This window comes from Erpetoichthys calabaricus, chromosome 1, assembly GCF_900747795.2.
Source record: "Erpetoichthys calabaricus chromosome 1, fErpCal1.3, whole genome shotgun sequence".
In the NCBI taxonomy this organism is placed as follows: domain Eukaryota; kingdom Metazoa; phylum Chordata; class Cladistia; order Polypteriformes; family Polypteridae; genus Erpetoichthys; species Erpetoichthys calabaricus.
Genome location: NC_041394.2, coordinates 343,594,670 through 343,618,986, shown reverse-complemented (window position 1 = coordinate 343,618,986; position 24,317 = coordinate 343,594,670). Strand labels below are relative to the sequence as shown.

General features: G+C 39.2%; 1 protein-coding gene across 1 annotated transcript in view; it reads right to left on the bottom strand.

Moving 5' to 3' along the window:
• Positions 1-5,182: 5,182 nt before the first annotated feature.
• Positions 5,183-24,317, bottom strand: part of LOC114664938 (gastrula zinc finger protein XlCGF26.1-like) — a 36,422-nt gene continuing 17,287 nt past the window's right edge. Inside the window, exon 3 of the mRNA XM_051925422.1 lies at positions 5,183-7,891. Coding sequence (XP_051781382.1) covers positions 6,264-7,891 — 1,628 coding nt within the window. The 3' untranslated portion in view covers positions 5,183-6,263. The remainder of the gene's footprint in view (positions 7,892-24,317) is intronic.

Here is a 24,317-nt window from a genome sequence, read left to right as displayed (position 1 = left end):
CAGCCTCCTGAAGACTTTTTCTGATGTGTCGGACAGGCATTTGGGGCTGTTTCTTTACCATAGTGAGGATTCTTCTCTCATCATCAGTGGAGGTCTTCCTTGGCCTACCGGTCCCATTTGTGATTGAAAAACTCACCAGTGTGTTCTTTTTTCTTAATGATATTTTTATTTTTATACTGTATTGAGGATTTGTTCTGTGTATTGTATTGACCTCCTTCTTTTTGACACCCACTGCACGCCCAATCTACCTGGAAAGGGGTCTCTTTTTGAACTGCCTTTCCCAAGGTTTCTTCCATTTTTTCCCTACAAGGGTTTTTTTGGGAGTTTTTCCTTGTCTTCTTAGAGAGTCAAGGCTGGGGGGCTGTCAAGAGGCAGGGCCTGTTAAAGCCCATTGCGGCACTTCTTGTGTGATTTTGGGCTATACAAAAATAAACTGTATTGTATTGTATTGTATATCTGCGGTGGGTTGGCACCCTGCCCGGGATTGGTTCCTGCCTTGTGCCCTGTGTTGGCTGGGATTGGCTCCAGCAGACCCCCGTGACCCTGTGTTCGGATTCAGCGGGTTGGAAAATGGATGGATGGATGGATGTATTGTATATTCCAGACAGTTGATTTAGGTCATCTTAAGGTTTTATCAATTTCTCCAATGATTTGATTCTTGTTTTTCCACCTCATAATAGCTTCTTTGACTTTTATTGGCACAGCTCTTGCCACCACGTTGAATAATGGCAACTACACAATCCAAAGGGTAGAAGCAAGCCACGGTATCTGTTGAAGTAATAAAACACACCTGTGGAATCACAACCACCTGTAACAACAATTGTCCCAAACATTATGGTGCCCTGAAATGGGGGGAAGACATTGCAGTAAAAGTCTTGTGTCACCAAAATCTGTACAAATCCCCTTAAATGAAAGTCTTCAGCATGCACTTTAATGACAATATCTGATTTGTAATTTTAAACTGTGGAGCAGAGGGTGAAATCAAGGAAAAGTGTGTCTTTGTCCCAAACATTATGGAGGGCGCTGTATACAGTAATCTCTCCTCCATCGCGGGGGTTGCGTTCCAGAACCCCCCGCGAAAGATGAAAATCCACGTTCATATGGTTCTTTTTATATATTTTAAGCCCTTATAAACTCTCCGACACTATTATAAACATTTCCCGCACAATTATACAGCATAAACCCTTTGTATTCTCTTAGATATTAGGTAAGATTCATTGAAATTCTGTATGTAAACACAGTTTATACACAGTAAAACCTAAATATTATTTTAAAGATATTGAGCGTCTCCGATATCACATATGTTACAGCCATTACGACAGACAGGCCACCATCAATAAATACGTACAATGCAAGAAAAATTGTATACAGTAAAATGTGTGTACAGTGACACTAAACTATGTACATGTAATAAGTACTGTACGTAAATAATTAATTATGGTTACTCACCAACAATGACACGACGACTTGTCCGATAACGATGAGTTTAATTTTACTGCACAACAAAGGATAGCGTTACAGCTCTTCTAAAGGAGCCTCTTCAGGCGACTGTTTAGCACCGCCGTTGTTCTTCTTCCAGCACTCTTCAATCCAAATCCCTAAAGCAGGTTCCATCTATACTACTGCCTTATCACGTCCACTTGCAACTCATTTTGCACCCTGGTTAAAGGACACTGCGGCCGTAGATCTTATATGCTTTTCCTCCTTTTTAAATAAAAAGAATCGTGGACTCATTGATGCTGTAATGGTGTCCTGCAGCGGTGTAGCTGTTCCCTTCCTTCAACATATCCAAAACTTTTACCTTTTCTGCAATCATTTGCATCTTCTGTTGGCGCTTGGACACGGCCCCTGAAGCAGTAGCAGGAGCACGTTAATGCTGAATGAGTGAGATGAGACTTCCTGGTTAATGCAGCTCTCCGTCGCTGAGCCAGTGAGCAGCACACAGGAACTTAACTGCGTGCTCTGATTGGGTAGCTTCTCAGCCATCCGCCAATAGCATCTCTTGTATGAAATCAACTGGGCAAACCAACTGAGGAAGCAAGTACCAGAAGTAAAAAGACCCATTGTCCACAGAAACCCGCGAAGCAGCGTTATATATTTAGATATGCTTACATATAAAATCCGCAATAGAGTAAAGCCGCGAAAGTCGAAGCGCGATATAGCGAGGGATTACTGTATACAGTATTTCTTACTTCAGCGGAGAAGCCCATCAATCCCACTCTGAAATATGCTACTTAAACCACACTTTTTACTTTAGATCGCGCAATTACAGAAGAGAAGACAAAACATTCAATGCCATAATAATCACATCACCTTTATTTAGGCAGATGTACAGATAACAATTAATCAGTTTTTCATATAGAATACAGAAGAAAAAAAAGTCAAAAAAAGAAATTGCTAATAAAACTAAAATCATACGCAGATCGACAAAAAGAGACAACAACTGTGGTGGGGATTTCGTTAGGAGTGATGTGCATTACATACTGTACATTAATTTTTAAAGTAACACTACTTATTTTATTGAGGTAAAAAAAATGCCCATGTTGCTTAAAAAAACAAAAACATTACAGCGTTACTACTGAAGCAACGCAAAAGTAACGCGCGGTCTGTAAAGCATTTCATTTTATATTAGTTAACCATGTAATACATTTAGTTACTTTGTTGGTAAGTATGGAGTGATGTAACCAAGTAACACTCCTCAACCCTGGGCTGGGCCAGCAATGGTGTCCATCTTGATTGTCACCTCATATGAGGCCGACTTCTCTTCATTTGAAGATGGGCACTATTGCTGTCGCCATCACCTACTGTGCCCAAGTGCCGAGGCAGAAGATGATGTGAAACTTTTCATTTCGGAAGAGAAGTGCCCAGAATGACTTTTTCAGAATATTTTCTTACTAGAAGACTCAGTTTGCCTTAAGGAGACTGGGTACAGATCTTATTTATTCAATTTTTGTTATCATTTTATTAAAATCCAATAACATTCCATATAAGCAAGTCAAGTTTAACAAAGCTAGGTTCAAAACAAATCAACCCCCACCCATGAGAAACAGAGCAAGGCCAGCACAGTACAACTTTTAATAATAGTAAAAATACATAGATAAATAAATGAATAAAAGAACATTTAAATGCTAATTCTAAAAAGTTATTAATCAGATCCTGTCAGGTTTTGAAAAAGTTTTGCACAGATCCTCTAAGTGAGAATTTGATTTTTTCCAATTTCAGATAATATATAACATCAGTTACCCACTGACTTAGAAAAGATGAGTTAGGATTCTTCCAGTTGAGCAAAATAAGTCTGCGTGCCAATAGTGTAGTAAAGGCGATCACAGTTTGTTTGTCCTTCTCCACTTTAAGCCCCTCTGTGAGCCCACCAAACACAGCTGTTAGTGGATTAGGAGGGATTGTGACACCAAGGCTGTCTGAAAGGCATTTAAAGAATTTTGTCCAAAATGATGTTAATTTGGTGCAGGCCTAAAACATGTGGCCCAGTGAGGCCGGAACTTTCTTGCAACGTTCGCAGGTTGGATCCTGCCCTGGAAACATTTTGGACAATTTTAAATGAGACAGATGCAGTTGAAATATAACTTTAAGTTGAATAATTGTATGTTTTGCACATATGGAGCTCGAGTGAATTCTCTGCATCGCTACTTTCCACTCCTTTTCTGAGATGCTGAGTGAGAGATCCTTTTCCCATTGTCCTCTGGGATCTTTGAAAGGGAGGGACTGTAAAATGTTTTTATATATTACAGAAATGCTGTCTGGAGTCTTGAAGACTGATCAGTATTTCTTCTGGCATAGAGATAGGTGGGAGGTGAGGAAAATTGGGCAGGTTCTGTTTAACAAAATTTCCAATTTGAAGGTAGTGGAAAGAAATGTGTTGCCGGAAAGTTAAATTTAGAGTGTAATGCAGGATGCAAAGGCTTTGTCTATGTACAGATCTCTAAGTGATTTAATCCCAATGATTTTACATGAAATTAGCCATTCACCTTTTGTTTGTGCTTCACCCCTCATGAGCCATACATGGGTAAGTTCTGGGTCCACATGAGGCTGTTGGAGGACGGCAGTGTATTTACCACTATACTTGTGGTCTTCCAAATTTGTTCTTCTTTTCTGCTGATCCATATTTTTGAACTCATTCTTCTGCTGCTTAGAATATTGTACTGTGTTCTTCTGTGTATAAAGTCGGAGTTTCTGGCATTTCATCATTTTCCAGAAAAGCTGAGCAAGTTTGATTATGGATGTAGGTTTAGACTTTTTTTACTCACAGGTGGCGCAGTGGTAGTGCTGCTGCTTTGCAGTAAGGAGACTGTGGAAGATTGTGGGTTCGCTTCCCGGTTCCTCCCTGTGTGGATAGCGCTTTGAGTACTGAGAAAAGCGCTATATAAATGTAATGAATTATTATTATTATTACTTCATGGTTGAATGTTATTTGTACATTGGGTCTTTTAGGCTCATTAGGTAAGTTTGTAGTACAATTATCACCAATCTGTATGTGTAGTCAATTTCAATTAGGCCCATAGCTCCTTCTGATCTTGGGATTTAGACTCCGATTGTTGCTACACATGTGGCAATTTTCCTGTTTTGGTATTCAGTTTATGGTGCTCATTCTGTGACCAGTTGATGATAGCAAAACTGTAGGATAGCACAGGAATTGCAAATTGATTAATAGCTTGGGTTTTGTTGTCTGAAGTGAGGAGGGTCTTAAGGATTCTTTTCGTTCTGCTGATGTATTCCTTGACGACAGTCTGTCTTAGTGTCTTGTGGTCTATGTCGGCTCCTTCATGGATGGTCAGGCGTTTATACATTTCATCTGGATTCAAATTTTTAATAGCACGCTCCTGATCAATTTTGATGTTTGCAGTTGAGGTTAGCCTTCCATTGACAAAGGTAGCTTTGCCACACTTATCAATCCTCGAATGTCATCCGAAATCTGTTTTACTAATTTTAGCTGCTTTTCCAGTTGCTGGCTGCAGGAGCTGTACAGTGTCAAATTGTCAATAAAAAGGAGGTGAGTAATTATCCGAGGACCTGGATCTCTGTGAAAGCTGATAATAAAGCCATGACCAAGGTTATTTAGGAGGCTGCATAATGGGTTAAGTGATAGGCAGAATGGCAGGGGAGCTAATGAATGACCTTGAAAAATTCCTGCTTTTATTTGTATGTTTGTGTTAGTGATCCATCCTTTTTCTCTGCTGTATGAATTCTTTTGTGGCTCTGAAGACCACTCCTGTCAGAGATTTGCTTGCTACATTCACAGTAGTAATCTGGCTTCTTTTGTTGTTGGTTTCTCTAAAACTTTCTTGATGTCCTTACTAGCAAAGTAGGAGTGACCCTCACTCTTTCATCAGGATAGGCTTGAAAGTTTCTCTTTATTATTCCTGTTGATCCAAGAACAACAGACACTATTTTTCTTTTCATCCCACATTTGGAACACCTCCGATTGAATTTCTTGATACTTTTTAATTGTTTGCCTGTCCGTTTTTAGAACTGAGTAGTCTCCGGGAACTGATAATTCTATTTTCTAAACTTTCTTAAACTATTTTTTTTTTTGTTTTTAATTACTAGATCTGGCACCTATTTTTCTCCCACTCAGTACTGGTGTGTTCCAAGTGACTAACTATTGCCCGTGACTAATAACTGCTCATGCCACACTTGGGTTTCTGAAATTTTTTTCAACATTACATGATGGCTTTGTTCATTAGTAGCTGGTCTTTAGTGCCAAATACCTATCTTTTATTCAAATTTTCTACTACTGCCATTAAGATGTTATGGTCTGGGTTTGTGTAAATTCACTCTGTATCTATGGCTGTGATAGTTATTAGATGGTTGAAAGAAGGATTATTGGGCAGCATTTTTTTTTTTTTTTTAATATTTGTTTGGTCATATTTCAGTAGGGAAATTGTCCCTGTTTTAAGATACTCTGCTGTTGCCTCTGGTTCCTGTATTATTGAACCTCTGCTGTCAGCCATATCGTAGACCAAGAAAGGTTAAATGCTTTATCCAAAAAATGTGGTACAGCATCTGAACCAGATGTCTTCTAGCTAGCAGCAGTTTTTATTTTCTTTCTTATGGCTTCTTCTTTTACTTCATTCCATGACATTTCTTTTGGTTGGATGAGTTTTGTTTCCATCTGTAGTTTGTTGATCCATTTTGCTTGGTTGTGGCATTCTTGATCATCTTTATAATTTTTTCTCCAAAACTCTTCACTTTCATTTTTTTTTTTATTTCTGGAGTTCTTTTTACTTTCAGTGCATCTTCCCCAATTAGCATTCTGTAGAACTTTCTTGGGTTTTCTTCTCTACCACGTGAATTCTTTGGTGATTTCGAAGACTACTCTTGCGATAGAATTGTTTGCCACATTCAGAACAACAATGGGGTTTCTCTCCTGTGTGAATTATTTGGTGATTTCGAAGACTACTCTTGTGATAGAATTGTTTGCCACATTCAGAACAACAATAGGGTTTCTCTCCTGTGTGAATTCGTTGGTGATTTTGAAGGCTACTCTTGCGATATAATTGTTTGCCACATTCAGAACAACAATAGGGCTCCTCTCCTGTGTGAATTCTTTGATGTTTCTGAAGACTACTGATGTCACAGAAATGTTTGTCACATTCAGAACAATACGGTTTCTCTCCGTTGTGATTTTTTTGGTGTTTCTGAAGACTATTCTTCTGAGAGAATGTTTTGCCACATTCAGAACAGCAATATGGCTTCTCTCCTGTGTGAATTCTTTTGTGGTTGTGAATACTACTCTTGTGATAGAATTGTTTGCCACATTCAGAACAACAATAGGGTTTCTCTCCTGTGTGAATTCGTTGGTGTTTCTGAAGACTATTAATGTCACAAAAATGTTTGCCACATTCAGAACAACAATAGGGTTTCTCTCCTGTGTGAATTTTTTGGTGATTTCGAAGACTACTCTTGCGATAGAATTGTTTGCCACATTCAGAACAACAATAGGGTTTCTCTCCTGTGTGAATTATTTGGTGTTTCTGAAGACTACTGTTGTCACAGAAATGTTTGCCACATTCAGAACAATATGGTTTCTCTCCTGTGTGAATTTTCTGGTGTTTCTGAAGACTATTCTTCTGAGAGAAGGCTTTGCCACATTCAGAACAACAATATGGCTTCTCTCCTGTGTGAATCCTTTTGTGATTGTGAAGATTACTCTTCTCATAGAATTGTTTGCCACATTCAGAACAACAATATGGCTTCTCTCCTGTGTGAATTCGTTGGTGTTTCTGAAGACCACTCTTGAGATAGAATTGTTTGTCACAATCAGAACAGCAATATGGCTTCACTCTTGAGTGAATTATTTGGTGGTACTGAAGACTACTCTTGTCATAGAATTGTTTGCCACATTCAGAACAAAAATATGGCTTTTCTTTGGTGTGAATTCTTTTGTGTTTATGAAGATTACTCTTCAGAGAGAATGTTTTGCCACATTCAGAACAGCAATATGGCTTCTCTCCTGTGTGAATTCTTTTATGGTTGTGAATACTACTCTTGTAATAGAATTGTTTGCCACATTCAGAACAACAATAGGGTTTCTCTCCTGTGTGAATTCTTTGATGTTTCAGAAGAGTACTGTTGTCACAGAAATGTTTGCCACATTCAGAACAACAATAGGGTTTCTCTCCTGTGTGAATTCTTTGGTGAACCTGAAGATGCCATCTGTGTGTAAACTGTTTGTCACAATCAGAACAGCAAAACAGTTTCTCTCCTGTGTGAATTCTTTGATGACTCTGAAGACTAGCCTTATAATAGAAATGCTTGCCACATTCAATACAACAATATGGCTTCTCTCCTGTGTGAATTCTTTGGTGAGCCTGAAGACTACTCTTCAGAGAGAATGTTTTGCCACATTCAGAACAGCAGTGGGGTTTGCCTCCTGCATGTAAAAGAAAACAGATTTTCAATCCATTACTCTATTATTGATATTAAGTCACAACACTGAATTCTGGTTAAAATTAGGAACAACCTTTGATCAGCACAAGCAATTGCCAAACATAATTTGTATGTGGAAAGACACCCAACTTGTTCTTTTAAACGTCTGTATTACAACAGAAGCACGAGCACCACCTCTGTAGAAAAGATGTTGAAACAATAGACATGTGACAGACACAATTGAAACATTAATGGACAAGTCTTGCTAACTACATTACAGAACTGTATTGTATTGTCGTTATATTCTTAAAACTAGTTTCCTGGTAGCCTATGAAAAATTGTTGCCCATTAGCACCTTTTTTTTTCATAAACAAATGCAAAAGGTCTTTATCACCATGCTAATCGCCCGCCAATAACCGTTTTTGTCTTGCAGATGTGTCAATTAGCAGCGCTCTGTCTGTACTCACCCATCCCTTCCTGACATGACGACTCTCTCTATTAATCACCCAGCCAGAATTCTCAGCTCAAGTCTGTGTGGAAGATTTTATATAGCAAAGAGTTGTAAGGATGTATATAGGTAATGATATATCATTATTTGAAATGATGTACATACACTGAATGCGTGTTCCGTGTCCACAACGATTTGTGTACCTATACAATGAAATAAATGTTATTGTAGACACAACTCAAATGTGTTTATTATAAGAGTTTGAATGTGAATTTTTACTTTCATGACAATAGCACTTACAGGTATGCAACATTGAGGTAATTACAACAGCACACAGACATTATCTGCTTGTATTTGAGAAGGATTTATTTGAAAAAGATATTTGGACTTCACAGTCTGAACCCCTTCACAGCAACATCATTTGAATGTTTTTTTTTTAATTCAGTTTTATCCTTAAATAAAAATACATTTGCTTTGCTATACCTTTTGTGAAATGTCAACACTGCACTCTAAAGAGACATAATTATATGGAACACTTTGAATACATTGTTTTATGACCTGTATGATACACATAAGAAAACACTGAGGCACTGATGCTGCATTATATACATATTCACATTCCTTTGTGTGAGCCTGTGACCATGTTTTTGTTTGTTCTTTCCCCTCCCCTGATCATCCCCAATCTCCACTTTTTCGTGCATGCTGCTAAGAATGTAGACAGACTTCTTCTAAGGTGCATACACCATCACCATGGCACTGATCATCCTAAACTCAAGTGTGGAGAATTCCTCACATCTTGAAATGTCTTTAGCTGGAGGTGGAAGTTCTCATCATACCTTGTTTCAGAATAGGAAACTAACAACGAATGTCAGTCGGTACAAAATAAAGATGTTCATGTGTTTGGACGTTCAAATTTCTACCGGGTACGTTTGATATAATAAAAACATATTTGTAAGAGCCATTTCCTAGTTACATAAGAATCATAAATGTTTTACTAAATGTTCCTAAAACCCCCAACAGCTGAATTGAATTGGTATATTCTAGCTATTTCTAACAGCTCTGACTAAACATTAATCTCAGTTAGTGACCAGCCTTGCCATGTGTAAGGTGTAGAGCAGGGATGTGCAAAGTCATTCCTGGAGGGCCGCAGTGGCTGCAGGCTTTTGTTCCAACCCAATTGCTTAATAAGAAGCACTAATTGCTCTAGAAACACTTCTGCTTCATTTTAGTTATCTCCCTCGTTAAGATTTTGAACCCTTATTGCTTATTTAAGTCTTAAACAGCTGCATTCTTGGTTTTTAATTGCTCCTTATTAGCAATAAGATGCAAATGACAAAAGAAACCAGCAGTTATCCATTTTGCTTGTTACCCTTTACGCCTGTGTGTATTTATCATGCACTATTTGGTTTAATTAAATACTTGGAAGGAAAGAGAAGACAAAAAAGTCAAGGATTGAGAATTACCCATCCGTTTTACACTTCAAAATATTTGGATATCTTTAGAATGGAAAAAAAAAATCTAGGATTTGAGAATGACTTGACATAGCAGAGTTAAAGCACTAACAAACCATGAAATGTAATTATTGGCAAGGATTGTTTTCTAATTAAACAACTGGGTTGGAATAAAAACCCGCGGCCACTGCGGCCCTCCAGGAATGACTTTGCACACCCCTGGTGTAGAGGGCACATGGTTTTAAACTGTGCCTTACGAGAATTTTAAGAATTGCAAACCTTGTGTGCATATTTTGTGTGTCAAGTAACATGAAAGACAAAGCACTTAATTTTAAGTGCTGCACCGTACGTTTGAAGTGTACAGAAGAAGGCGCAGTGGTGGCTCTGAGGCTAAGGATCTGCGCTGGTATCCCGAAGGTTGCCGGTTCGAATCCCCGTCACTGCCAAAAAGGCCACTGCTCTGCTGGGCTCTTGAGCAAGGCCCTTAACCTGTAATTGCTCCAGGGGCGCTGTACAATGGCTGACCCTGCGCTCTGACCCCAAGGGGTATGCAAAAACTAACAAATTCCTAATACAAGAAATTGTATAAGGCGAAATAAAGAACAAAAAAAAAAAAAAAAAAGAAGTTAAGAATCTTTAAGTATAGAAACAACTAATGATTTTACAAGAAAAACTAAGTTTAGAGAAGATAACATTTTTCCTTTTTTTTGCCTTTAATTGTACATGTGTAACAACTTTTCTTTATTCTTGTGTGGATTATTTGCTTTTAATTTTCACTAAATATTTTTAAAACTAACTTTTAGATTTCTTTCGGCCTGTGCTTGAACTCATCTTACACCCCGGTGGCTACAATACTTTTGATCCGAGTCTGTAACAGTCTGTATAAATTCATGGTCCTTTTATCAGTTTGTGCTAAAAAGGCAAGTGATTTATCTGTGCAGTTATAATTACCCTAACGTGACATATGCTTGATCTATATATTACAAATGTGTCACAAAAATAAGAAATAAATAATACTGACAAGTGTCAGATAGTGGGAAGCGTGAACGTGTTTCATGAACGTTGCAGCAGCAGTCTATTAGCCAGAGACAGGAGTTGCATTGAACTTGAACATTTCAAGTGTCTTGGCGTCTTCTAATCTGAAAGAGTCTGCATTCTACTGAAACACCAAGAGCACTTTGCATATAAAAACCTCATGTGCCACCAGTCATCCCACGGCCCCAGACAAGTACACACTTGCAGATCTAACAATGTTAGTTATCAAATAAAGATGTGGTATAAAAAAAGAGTCTGCTTTTATTCAAGAATAAAACCAAATCTCTCTATTATAAAAAAAAAAATCTTGGAAAGGAGACTAGGGAGACGTGATCTTCTTGGAAGACAATTTGACATTCCGCAAAACAAGGCAGTGAGACAACATTGAAAACAAGCTCACGGACATCTAACCTAGCAGTTGTTGGAAAGCTTTTGGCAGACATGCTTCATGTGCTTCCAGCTCTTAAAAAAGTGACAAGCAGAACACACACTTCGCCAGCAGATGATCCGACCGCTTCTCCTTCGCATGCGTTCAGCCAAACCCCATCCCCACCCCACATTCACAACGCGAGCAGCAGAGACGCGAAGTGGCCAAAGGACAGCTGCTGTACAGGCTTTTAAATGATCGACGCGAAGCGTGACAAGCAGAATACGCAGCTCGCCAGCAGCAGCAGCAAGCCAGCACATGATCTGATCACTTCTCCTTAGCGTGCATTCAGGCACCCCCCCTTCACAACGTGAGCAGCATTATACGTTCTGAGAGAAAGAGATTTAACCACACCCGGGGCCGAAATTAAAGGACAAGTACAGTATTGTTTTTACCAAAGTTTTAAAGTAAAAGTGAAAATAATGCATATGTAACAATTCCCATGAAAATAATCTCTTTAAATTGTATATCCGGCAAACCAAACCCAGGGATGGGCGAGCGAAGAGAGCAGGGGGCGGAGTCCCCCTATGTTACTGTGAATGAAATGTATAACGAAACAGTTGTGCTTTTATTTAAGAATAAACCTAAATAATTAAAAAAAAAAAGTTCAAATGACATGTTGCTATGAATGTCTGTGTTTGAGGAAGACTAACTTGTTTGCTCACCAAGAAGAAATGAGTCTGCTTGTTTCTGCTTGTATCCCTTCAGTGCTAACTTTTGCACATATAGGGCCCTATGGAATCCGTTTTACTTTTTCACAAATTCCATTTTATTTTATTTTTTTTTTATTTTTGGTTTGTACCGGTTTATTTTTCCTTGATTTGGATTTTTGGGTTTTAATGTTTTTTTTGTTTTTTTTTAACTGTATGAAAGTAGTAACAGCTTCAACAAAACAAACTAATGAAATGGCATTTTACATTCGTTTTAATGAAACGGCACACTAGCACAACTGAACCTTATTTTGCAGTTCCGTTCATCAGGTAGGAGCCCAGATCCTCCATGATGCTGTATGCTGAGACTGGAGTAGGACAGTGAGTGCCCTCCAGAATTGTAAGAGCTGTTACTAGTTTGATGCATCCTCCAGAGATGAAGGTTAAATTCACTTTTAGAAAAAAAAGAAAGAGTGACCCGCTTTTAAGGGCTCGTTGCATCTGAGGAGAAGCCTGCTCTTCTGCCCAGGTTTGTAGGTGCCGAGTTTATAACGAAAGAGTCAAATGTGGACATTGTGTGCCTCGTCACCGCGAGGCAAAACATTTATTAAATCCAGAAACATCTGTTAATTATTAAACAGGAACCCGTTAACAACCAGTTCACTAATAATATATTACTATGGGAAAGACTGTTAAATACCTGTATAATTTAAATCGGTTAAATGATTCGCAATAAATACATCACGTACAATTAGAATTGCCTACATAAAAGAATTACCATGCAGCCAAATGTTTGCTCACCTATCACTATGTTGAGAACGCTTGTGGTCTCGGCTATCAGTGGTTTCTTCTACTAAAACATATATTTTCTTGCCACAAATCTTTCAAACAACGGAATCCATATTTTGTTCAAAGACACGGAGCAAATGAGTTTGACGAGGACTGCTCTCATTTTCCGGCAGCGCGCCTCCTTTTTTTACAATGGACGCATCTTCGTCATTTTCTCGAGCAGTATGTCTGACTCACATGGACACAAACTGGCATCTTGCATCTGACGATTTTGTTGTTTCCTCTGTTACCTGAAGGGGAACACTTTTTTGATCTTAATTTCTCCTTCTTCTTGAGATGGGTTTTAGATTTAATGTGGTCATTGCAAGTATCTTTTCGTGTCCAGTCTATGGTATGCTGGCAAAACGTGCAGAAAAGTTGTCCAGATTCGTAAAAGTCACCTGGATATTGTTGTGCCCAAAATTTACAGTTAAGCTCGTGTTTCTTAGTTTTTTCGACATAGTTAGGGTATCTGATACTGCTCACTTCAACATTTCTATCTCATGCAGCTAGTTAATTCACAACACGACTGGATTTCTACACAGAATTGTGTTTGCTTCAAAAAACAACAAACTAGAAAATAGTATCTGAATGACAGAACTACAGATTATTCAATCGTTTAATTTATTGGGACGTTTTGTAACAGTCTCCCCTTCAGTCTCTAAATTTCGCACATTTCTGTTTGTAAATCTAAAATCCATTTTTAAGCATTAATTCTGTGATTCCGTCCGTGTTTTCCGCATTGTGGAAATCATAGGACCCTACACATACCATAAATTTACACTGATTGTTACGGACGCCACTCAAATATAATTATAATATTAATAGCTCACCACTCAAAGTGCTCCATGCAGGGAGGACACAGGATTCAAACCCATTACTTTGTTACTGCGAGGCAGGAATGTTACCTCTGCGCCACCTGCATGCAAACATCTTTATTTTGTACCGACTGATATTTGGACATCGGTTTTTACACATTCACAGCAATATGTCATTTGAACAATTTCTTTTTCTTCCATTTTATTCTTGACTAAAAGCACAATTGTTTTGTTATACCCTTTGTTAAAGACATTATTTGAGATTTGGACGTCAGTCCTTGCACGTTCTACACTTCATATCAACTAACATAAAAACATTTTCTGTTTTGGCTACGTGTACAACGTTTTCTTGCCTCACATTTCTTACGTCATCCTGTATTTGCACAGATCGCTGCAGATGAAATGCATGTCTTTCAAACTGTGATAACTATACAGTTCCTTCCAACTCATGGCTCTCTAAAATATTCCACGCAGACTTGAGCTGAGATGCTAAACGGAGTCGCTCACTGTGTCAGGAAGGGCTAAACAAGTGATGGGTGAGTGCTGGCTGATCGCCTTCAATTGACACATCTGCAAAATAAGGATGGTGTTGGTGTGGTGATAAGGACATATGAATTTCCTCACATATGTCATGAAAAGTTGGGTGACCGGGGGAGCAAAATTTGTGCAGGGAATCTAGTATTGAAATATTATTTAAAACTTTTATATAATTAAAGAAGTAAAAAGTGATAATCTTGGGTTATCACAATACTAAACAGCTTAATTCATAAAACAGTGCCATGCCATGCACAGGAGTGGATTGGGTCTCAAAACCGGCCCAGACATCCTTCAACGGGTGAGGTGACGAGGTTGACCCACTCGGCCCATTTATTCATTGTAATTTTCTTAAAATTTGTGATGCTACGTGACTCACTATTTGCTATGAACCTATGATATGAATTCTGTCTAAACTGTTGCCAAACTTAATCTGTACACTGTTGTTTAGACACAACTTAAAATTTGTGTGTTGAAGGCGCTGCCGCGGGGACACAGGGGCCATCTATCGGGTGAGCGCTGTGATGTGCTCGTGGAGCCAGCATAATGGCCACTACAGGTTCCTCCGCATGTTTAACACTCCGCCGTCCTCACAGCCTGTCCATTGTAGGTGGTTTAAGGTGAGGCGCGCTTGAAAGAGAAAGCCAGAATTTGTTTTTGTAATCAAGGTTGAGTCAGAGATGGGGATCCCGTATTGTAAAAAAGTGAAATTTACCAATTGGCATGCTTGAACTCAGCATAGCTGTTGGTCGTCTAGCGGGGAATACACGCGAGCGACAGGCAAGGGTTCGATTTTAAATAGAAAGTTGCTCAGGGCGTGGCGTGAACATGCCAGTGTCTACCTGGATATGTGTGTGGGGTAGATGGGGCTGGCAGATTGGCTGGATAATCTTGCATTAGAGTGGACTGGGTCTCAAAACCAGCCCGGGCATCCTTCAACGGGTGAGGTGAAGAGGTCGACCCACTCTGCCCCTTATTATGCATTGAAATTTTCTTAAAATTTGTGATGAGTACGCAGCTCGCTACTTGCTATGAGCCTATGATAGCTCATAGGCTCATAGTAAAAGTAAAACATTCACTGGTTGATAAATGGCCTATAGCCAGGGATGTTGAGCATTTGTATATTTTGAATATATTCTTGGAGATCAAAGGTAATTTTTAGGTCCGAGATATAAAGTAAGACATTGAATGTTGTTCAAGCCTATGATAAGGAAGTCTCTTGGAGTACTAAGGAAAGTGGACTGTGTTTGTGTTATTGATACGGTACTTTTGTGGGTTAGAGTGCTAGAGAATAACGTCCATGTGTATACAACCCCAATTCCAATGAAGCTGGGATGTTGTGTAAAACATAAATAAAAACAGAATACAATGATTTGCAAATTCTTTATAATAATTCATTAATAATAATAATAATAATTCATTACATTTATATAGCGCTTTTCTCAGTACTCAAAGCGCTATCCACACAGGGAGGAACCGGGAAGCAAACCCACAATTTTCCACAGTCTCCTTACTGCAAAGCAGCAGCACTACCACTGCGCCACCATATTCAATTGAATACACTAGGAAGACAAGATATCGAATGTTCAAACTGATAAACTTTATTGTTGTTTTGCAAATCTTCATTCATTTTGAATTTGATGCCTGCAACACGTTCCAAAAAAGCTGGGACAGGGGCAGCAAGACTGGGAAAGTTGAGGAATGTTCAAAAAACACCTGTTTTGAACATTCCACAGGTGAACAGGTTAATTGGAAACAGGTGTTTGTCATGATTGGGTATAAAAGGAGCATCCCCAAAAGGCTCAGTCGTTCACAAGCAAGGATGGGGCGAGGTCCACCACTTTGTGAACAACTGCGTGGGCAAATAGTCCAGCAGTTTAAGAACAACGTTTCTCAATGTACAATTCCAAGGAATCTAGGGATTTCATCATCTACTGTCCATAATATCATCAAAAGATTCAGAGAAGTAAAATGTGTGGCGCATTATGAAGCGCAAAATATAAAAACGGAGACCCCAGACTGTTGAGCAACTGAAGTTGTACATCAAGCAAGAATTGGAAAAAATTCCACCTACACAGCTTCAACTATTAGTGTCCTCAGTTCCCAAACGCTTACTGAGTGTTGTTAAAAGGAAAGGTGATATAACACAGTGGTAAACATGCCCCTGTCCCAGCTTTTTTGGAATGTGTTGCAGGCATCAAATTCAAAATGAGTGAAGATTTGCAAAACAACAATAAAGTTTATCAGTTTCAACATTCGATATCTTGTCTTTGTAGTGTATTCAATTGAATATAGGTTGAAAAGGATTTGCAAATCATTGTATTCTGTTTTTATTTACGTTTTACACAACGTCCCAACTTCATTGGAATTGGGGTTGTACATCATTCATATGGCACTTTTATGGTTAGGGTCTGTGTGTATGCATATATCTGTATATGTGTGTTAATCTTAAAGTGCAACAGTAATCCAACCCGGTAACAAACTTGACGAGTACACTTACCCTTAAAGAAAATAGGTAAAGGGTAAGTAGAGGGAAATGCCACAATAATACAACCACTCACTACAACCGAGGTATGGAGAAGAGCATCTCTGAAAGCACAACAAGTCAAACCTTAAAAGGAGTTGGGCTACATACAACAGCAAGAAACCACCCCGGGAGCCACTCCTATCAGATAAGAACAGGCAACTGAGCCTAAAATTCACACAGGCTCACCAAAATTGGACAAAAGAAGATTGAAAGAACGTTGCCTGGTGAGAGGAGTCTCGATCTCTGTTGCGACATTCAGCGGGTAAGGTCGGAATTTGGCATCAACAACATAAAAGCATGGATCCATCCTGCCTTGTATCAATGGTTCAAGCTGGTGGTGGTAATGTAATGGTGTGGAGGACACTTTCATGGTACACTTTGGGCTCCTTAGCACCAACAGAACATCGTTTAAATGCCACACTCTACCCGAGTACTGTGGCTGACAAAGTCCAGCCCTTTATGACCGCAGTGTACCCATCTTCTGAGGACTACTTCCATCAGGATAACACAGCATGTCACAAAGCTCACTCATCTCAAACATGACAATGAGTTCACTGTACCCAAATGGCCTCCACAGTGACCAGATCTCAATCCATTAGCGCATCTTTGGGATGTGGTGGAACGGGAGATTCGCATCATGGATGTGCAGCAGCTGTGATGCTCTCATTACAATCTGGACCAAAATCAATGAGGAATGCTTCCAGCACCTTCTTGAATCTATGCCACAAAGAATTTTGGCGGTGCTCCAGGCAAAAAGGGGTACAACCTGGTACTAACAAGGTGTACCAAATAAAGTGACTGGTGGAGAGAGATATATTATTTTAATCAAAGAAGTGCCTTACATTTGTTTTTAAAAGCCAGTGCCATTGTCCACCTGCATGCACGTTGTACCATACAATACAAGTTTGCAATACCAATCAATGCTCGGTGGCACTCCATTTGCATGCATGATAACAAAAGTCAAAATAGGCACTACAGCTAAATCACGACAAAACAGAAAAAAGCGAATTTTTCTTTTTACTAAAACTCCTGCTAAGCTGCTTTTCTGTTCAGAAGATGGTAGAAGGAGAATAACTAAGGGTGCCGTGTGTGAGTGAGAAAAAGGAATTAGTAACTTGTATGGTTTCCTGTAGGTAGACATCATCATATTAATTTTACGATGAGGCAGATCTCATTGTAGATTTTCGTTCCCAATTTGTAGCGATTTCAAACAAACTTTGAATCATCTTAATAACTTTATCAAATACCATTACCCATGCTGAGCTGCAGCAATCTGTGAGACAACATCACTAACTCTGGCATCCAAAGCTAAAATGACCCCCCATACACACCACCCTCCCTGTGCAGACGATTTCCACGGCACATGGGTATTGCAGCTAATGATTTACAATCCACAGGCATCTCTCCACCTCTCCCAACACAAGAGGTAATGGTATCACACATCACTGATGTCAGCTTTACAGACACCGCACAGCCCTAGTGCAGTGGACGTGTTTGGTAAGTTTTAAGGTTTTTGTTTTCACATTTGGAACTAAGGTACCTTCAGCCTTATTGTAAAGTGAAAGAACACAGAAAGACTTTTTAAAATGTATAAAAATGTTTGTCAACTTGACAAACACCAAAAGAAGTGCATTTAAGTGAATTTAAGACTGCAGATAGAAAGTGTTTCTTCATTCAAAGTGTTGTAGGGATTTTAAATAAACTACCGCATCATGGAGTTGAAGTAAAAGCCTTGACCACTTTTAATCCACTCAGTATGAAATATATTCGTAATCGAGTAATGGACAATTTACATCCTGATGATGACAATTAACAACAAAACTCTGTAGGCGAGTGTGCAAATGACACTGAATGTTAAAGGCCGACGATCCTTTACTGTCAAACTCACTTGGTGGGGCTCATTAGTACAGAGCGGCATAAATAACCAAAACACCTGAAAAAGTGGCATGAAAACTGTTGTGATAACCACATTATCAATTAAGATAGGACCCAATTACAAGAAGATGTTGTGTAAGACAAAAACCTGCAGCCCCAATGAACCCCCAGGACTGAACGTGACCACCATCAACCTAAAGCATCTGGCATTTTTCCTGTTTTGCCACTGACTTCTAGCAGAATGTGCCAGATGCACTTGTATAAATAAAATAGGCTGGATTCAAGATGGTTACCTAAAAATGCACATTCAACAGAGATGGACACTCGAGTGGGTTAATTGGGTTAAAGGAAACTGATGGTTAGTTGAAATCAGAAAATGTGTGTGAACCCTTTGACCTCCTGGATTTCTGACAGGATTCTTCCTGAAAATACAAACCAAGCTGTCATTTAAACCTTTACAGTCCCATCTAGCCAGGTGCTCAACCAATGAAAGGAGACTTTTATTGGACTGGGTATGTCCAAGCCACACCTCCAAAGGCACACAAAATGTGGGTGCTGACAAACTGGTCTCTTGTAATGTGACAAAGGAGAGGAGACCATCAGCCCATTAAGCTTGTTTGTTTAGCTAATTGCTGTCTCAATATCTCATCAAGACACTTCTTAAAGATAGTTAAGAGGACCTTAGAAGTAAAGAAGAGATGCATAAAGCTGGAAAAGCTGACAAAATCACTTTGAAAGCAACTGGGTGTTCACACCAAAATGTCTATAAATGAAGAAAATTAAATACTGGAGTGGACGTCTCATAAAGATCACAGCGAGAGCAAAGATGTAAACAACAAACATGTAGGGGAAACTGCAAAAGACCTGCTGAAATTTCTGAAACTTGACAAAGTGTCTGTTCATGTGTTCACTAAAATAAAAACACAGACTGTATTTATGGTGGAACACCACCGAGGAAATTGTTGCTCATCTCAGACTTGTAGAAGACCACCTGGATATGCTCCACAACATACAACAACTAATGAGAGAGGAGTGTGCAACACCCGATTTGTATTATGGTCACCTAATTTTTTGCTTACTTGGTGTTATTTTTCAAATGTGATTTACCTTCTAATTTTATTTCCATAATTTTTCTTAAGCTACATAAATTTCATGTTTTCTTTAAATTTCGTTATCCTGTTATGTTGTTGGTACCCTAAGAGGTATGGCCACCCTGATGTCACTGCTGAAGGACCACTCCCCAACCTTTACATCTGAGCCCAGAGAGGGGGTCCTTCTATGGTCTTTGACATTTGGTGAGAGCTTTATGGAATCTAAGCTAACACCCCGTTTTTGGGCCTGTGGAGATGGGGTCAGGCTGACTGGGGTGAGGTCTATCTTTAGGTAGGCTAGTAAATATCCTAGACTGGTTTGTGCATGTTTTCCCCTTTTCCAGTATCATTGTGCTGCCAGTTCATAATGGTTTGGAGGTAAAAGAGCATTGCATAGCAATACCAACACCTCATGGTCAAGGAGCTATCATGATTTGGGGTTGATTTGCTTCTTCTCTTGAGAATTTTGATTAATGATCAATATGCTTTATTATTAGTTTTAGTGCTTTTAGCTATGAAAAGCCTAGGCCTGAAGCAGCTTTAAAAGGACACCACTTATTTTGTTAGAGAGGCATCTTGACTGCTTGTCCTTCTCACTTGCTTTGTTTTGAGTTTCTGTGAGTCAAGCTGTGAGACAAGGTCATCGTGTTCTCTGAGGAAGCAAGTAGGGAGATTTTAAGGATACAAGTGTAGGACCTTTGCCTGTGTGAGTAAAGGGCAAGCTCTCAGGATAGCACATAAAACATAAGCACTCAAATGGCATTTAGAAGTGTTAGGACTCTTCAAAACCTTAGACAATCCGATAAAATACAATATATTATGATGTTAGTTAGTCTGAGCTCTACAGGGGCTAAAATGGTGACTGCTGAAAGTTAGGGACTTTTTCCTGAACGTGTGCCGCGATGTAAACAGTAGCTTAGCCTCTGTCAGACCACAGGGCAGCTGCATGCCATGACTTAACAGCAATGTGCTCTTAAATATGCCTTGTTATTGGTTTTAGATCTATTAACTACTATCAAAATACCCGCGCTTTGCAGAGGAGAAATAGTGTGTTAAAGAAGTTATGAAAAAGAAAAGGAAACATTTTAAAAATAATGTAACATGATCTGCGGTGGGTTGGCACCCTGCCCGGGATTGATTCCTGCCTTGTGCCCGGTGTTGGCTGGGATTGGCTCCAGCAGACCCCCATGACCCTGTGTTCGGATTCAGCGGGTTGGAAAATGGATGGATGGATGGATGTAACATGATTGCCAATGTAATTGTCGTAGGCTTGTTGTAGTATTGAGAGTGAATTCGATGATTGTAAAGCGTTTAATTTATGATTGTAACTGCTGTGTATGAGAAATGCACATTTTTAGGATGTAAGGATCTCTTTGTAAATGATATTTGCTGTTCTGAACTCAGGCTGTAAAATGACCAAGCTGTCTGCCGAGCTTACTCTTGAGCATGCAATGTACAGTTGGCCATGTGAAAAGCGATCTTGTGTCAAGTCAATGCGGACCTTTTTTAGATTCTGGCCCTGTGACTTATTTATTGTCATAGCAAAGCAGACCCTTACTGGCAATTGGAGGCGTTTGAATTGGAAAGGGAGGTCAGAGGGTATGAGATGGATGCGAGGAATAAATCCAGTCTCCCCTGAGCCAGTTCTAGTGAAGACAGTTGCCTCAATGAGGTTCTTGTGCAGAGATGTGATCTGAAGCCTGGCGCCGTTACAAAGTTTTGGTGGTTGTAAGTTTCGTAGTAAAATAATTGGTGTGCCGACCTTCAAAAGTAGAGTATGCGGAGGCATAACCCGGAGGATTAAGAGTGTGAAGAAACTCTACTAGATAGTGCACACCGTCCACTAGGTCTACAACACAGTCAACAGACTTATATGTTTTTGTTTCAGAAGTTAGTTGGTGAAGTAAAATGGTGTTTATATGTGAAGTCATGTTATTTTTTGATGTTAGAATAGCTCTCTCCCTCAACCATGAGATGTCCTTTTCATGCACATTTCTTAGGTCGGGGTAAACACTTTCAAAAGGGTTTATAAAAGGTATTCACCAGGAGACAGAGATTGTTAGGAACATTGATTTTTACAGTTCTGTTCAATTAAATTGCCATCACCTATTTTGATGAGGAGAGCAGTGAACTCTCCGGCTTTTTTGTCGCAGTTCATGTACACCATCATGTTTATTCTTAAGGTAAGAACGTTGGTCTTAGGCCATAGGTATGAAGACTTCAGGCATGCTTTAACTTTGTCAGCGTGTGTTCCTCTTGGGACAACTGGTAAGGTCTGCCAGAAGTTTCCATCCAGCAAGACTGTCAAGCCTCCCATCCTATTTGTTGCATTTCTGATGTCTTGTAGGGTCCTATCTAAAGCTTCAGCACCTCCTCTGTGTGCCATAGTGCATTCATCCCATACAATGAGCTTACAATCACACAGCACTTGCGTCATGGTTCTCTGCTTGGATATGTTACACATGGAGAAATCAGTATGGGTGAGGTTTAGAGATAGCCTGAAAGAAGAATGAGCAGTCCTTCCACCCTTGAAGCAGTGGAGTAAAGAAGAAGGGAGCAGTGAGCACGACGAACAGCTGAGGAAAGTACGGAAGCGAGTGAGGAGGCACATGAGCGCAGGATGCCGTTAATGTATATAGGCAAGGAGCCAACCATGTGGTAGATGTGAGAACATCGGCCATGCGGAAAAAGGAAGGGGGACCGGGGGTGGCCCTTGTGCATCTCTGCCATGAAATAAATCCTCTGTTAATGGAAATAAGGAATGAAACTGCCAAAAGGAGTGGTCAGTTTCAAATGTTCCTTATGGCATAATGGTGAGAAAGGCCAAAAAAAAAAGACGTTATTTTCGAAAGTTCATTACAGGGCATGGCGCGAAATGAAACATACTTAACGTTTGTAAGTACAGTGTAAAGGATGAGCATGAGAAATTTGGGCTTCCTACGTATATTGGAAGTCGCAGAAATAGTGAGGAGTGGTTTCCCCTATCTATATGTACACTTTAGGGGGTACACCCGTTGCAATAGTACATAAAAGATGCATAAAGCTTTTATAGGCACACTGCAAGGAATAAGCATGCAAAATTTCAGCTTCCCACCTATATGGAAAGTGGGAGAGTTAGTGATGAGTCAGTGAGGGCTTTGCCTTTTATTATATATATAATTACATTGACAATCATGTTACGTTATTTTTAAAATGTTTCCTTTACTTTTTCATAACCTCTTTAACACACTACTTCTCCGCTGCGAAGCGCGGGTATTTTGCTAGTAATATATATATATATATATATATATATATATATATATATATATATATAAATAAATATATATATATACACACACTAGCAAAATACCCGGGCTTCACAGCGGTGAAGCATTGCTTTAAAATTTTAAATAATAAACTGAGGGAAAATGTACCAATAATTATTTGTTAAGGATCCCTTTGTATACCACGTTGTCAGTTCGACCCTCCGGTTGTAATATGACAAAGCTGTGCGCTGAGTTTACTCTTGAGCATGCAACGTATAGTTGGCCATGTGAAAAGCAATCTTGCCTCAAATCAATGCCAACCTTTTGTAGGGTCTGTCCCTGAGACTTATTAATTGTCATTGTGAAGCAGAGCCTTACTGGAAATTGGAGGTGTTTGAATTGAAATGGAAGATCAGAGGGTATAACGGGGATGCAAGGAATAAAAACTCTCTCCCCTGAGCCACCGCCAGTAAAAAAGTTGCCTCAATTAGGTTCTTTTGCAGAAATGTGACCTGAAGTCTCGTGCCATTACAAAGTTGCGGTGGCTGTAAGTTTCTCAGTAACATTATTGGTGCCCCAACATTCAAAATTAGATTATGCTCAGAGTGCCTGGAGGATTCAGAGTGTGGACCGAGCTGCAGGTTATGGACGTATATATGTACGCAAGTAGGATTCAGTTAGCATTGTGAACCATGTACCAAATTTCTTGAAGATGGGCCCATTAAGTAACAAAGACCGTTGGAAAGTTCAATATGGCGGCCAACAGTGGTGTCATACCACCAAAATAAGTATGTACATCGGTTTCGGTTAGCGCAGGGAAGCCGCCTACCAAATTTTGTGAAGATGGGGCCATGAAAAAGAAAGTTTAACATGGCGGATGTTGTCGACCGTTATGACCGTTATGTGTAGAATTTCGAAATGCAACCTGATTAACTTTTGTAAGTAAGCTGTAAGGAATGAGCCTGCCAAATTTCAGCCTTCTACCTACACAAGTTGGAGAATTACTGATGAGTGAGGGCTTTGCCTTTTATTAGTATAGATGTGTGTGTGTGTGTGTATATATATATATATATATATATATATATATATATATATATATATATATATATATATATATATATATATATATACACACATACATATATATACATATATATACACACATTTATAGCTGTACCCCGCCACACGTTGTTGTGGCTCAGTCTGGTTAAATGGAAAAGAAAGAAAAGCAAAAGCGCACGTTTCTAATATGCTTAATTTCACAATGCTTGTGGGTATACAATATTTTTTGTTGTTCCATTGTCTGTGCAGAATGTTAGACTGAATAATATTGTTAAGTTCGTAGACGTCTTTGTTTTTGGCCACAAGAATAGCTTGTTCACTCAGCCAATCGTGATTCTTATAATTGGTTTGAATATTGGGAAATACTTTTTCAACCAATTCTTCTTTTCACGTCACTAAATTGAAGAAGTTATGAGGCAATGAAATTCGTCCTGAGGTC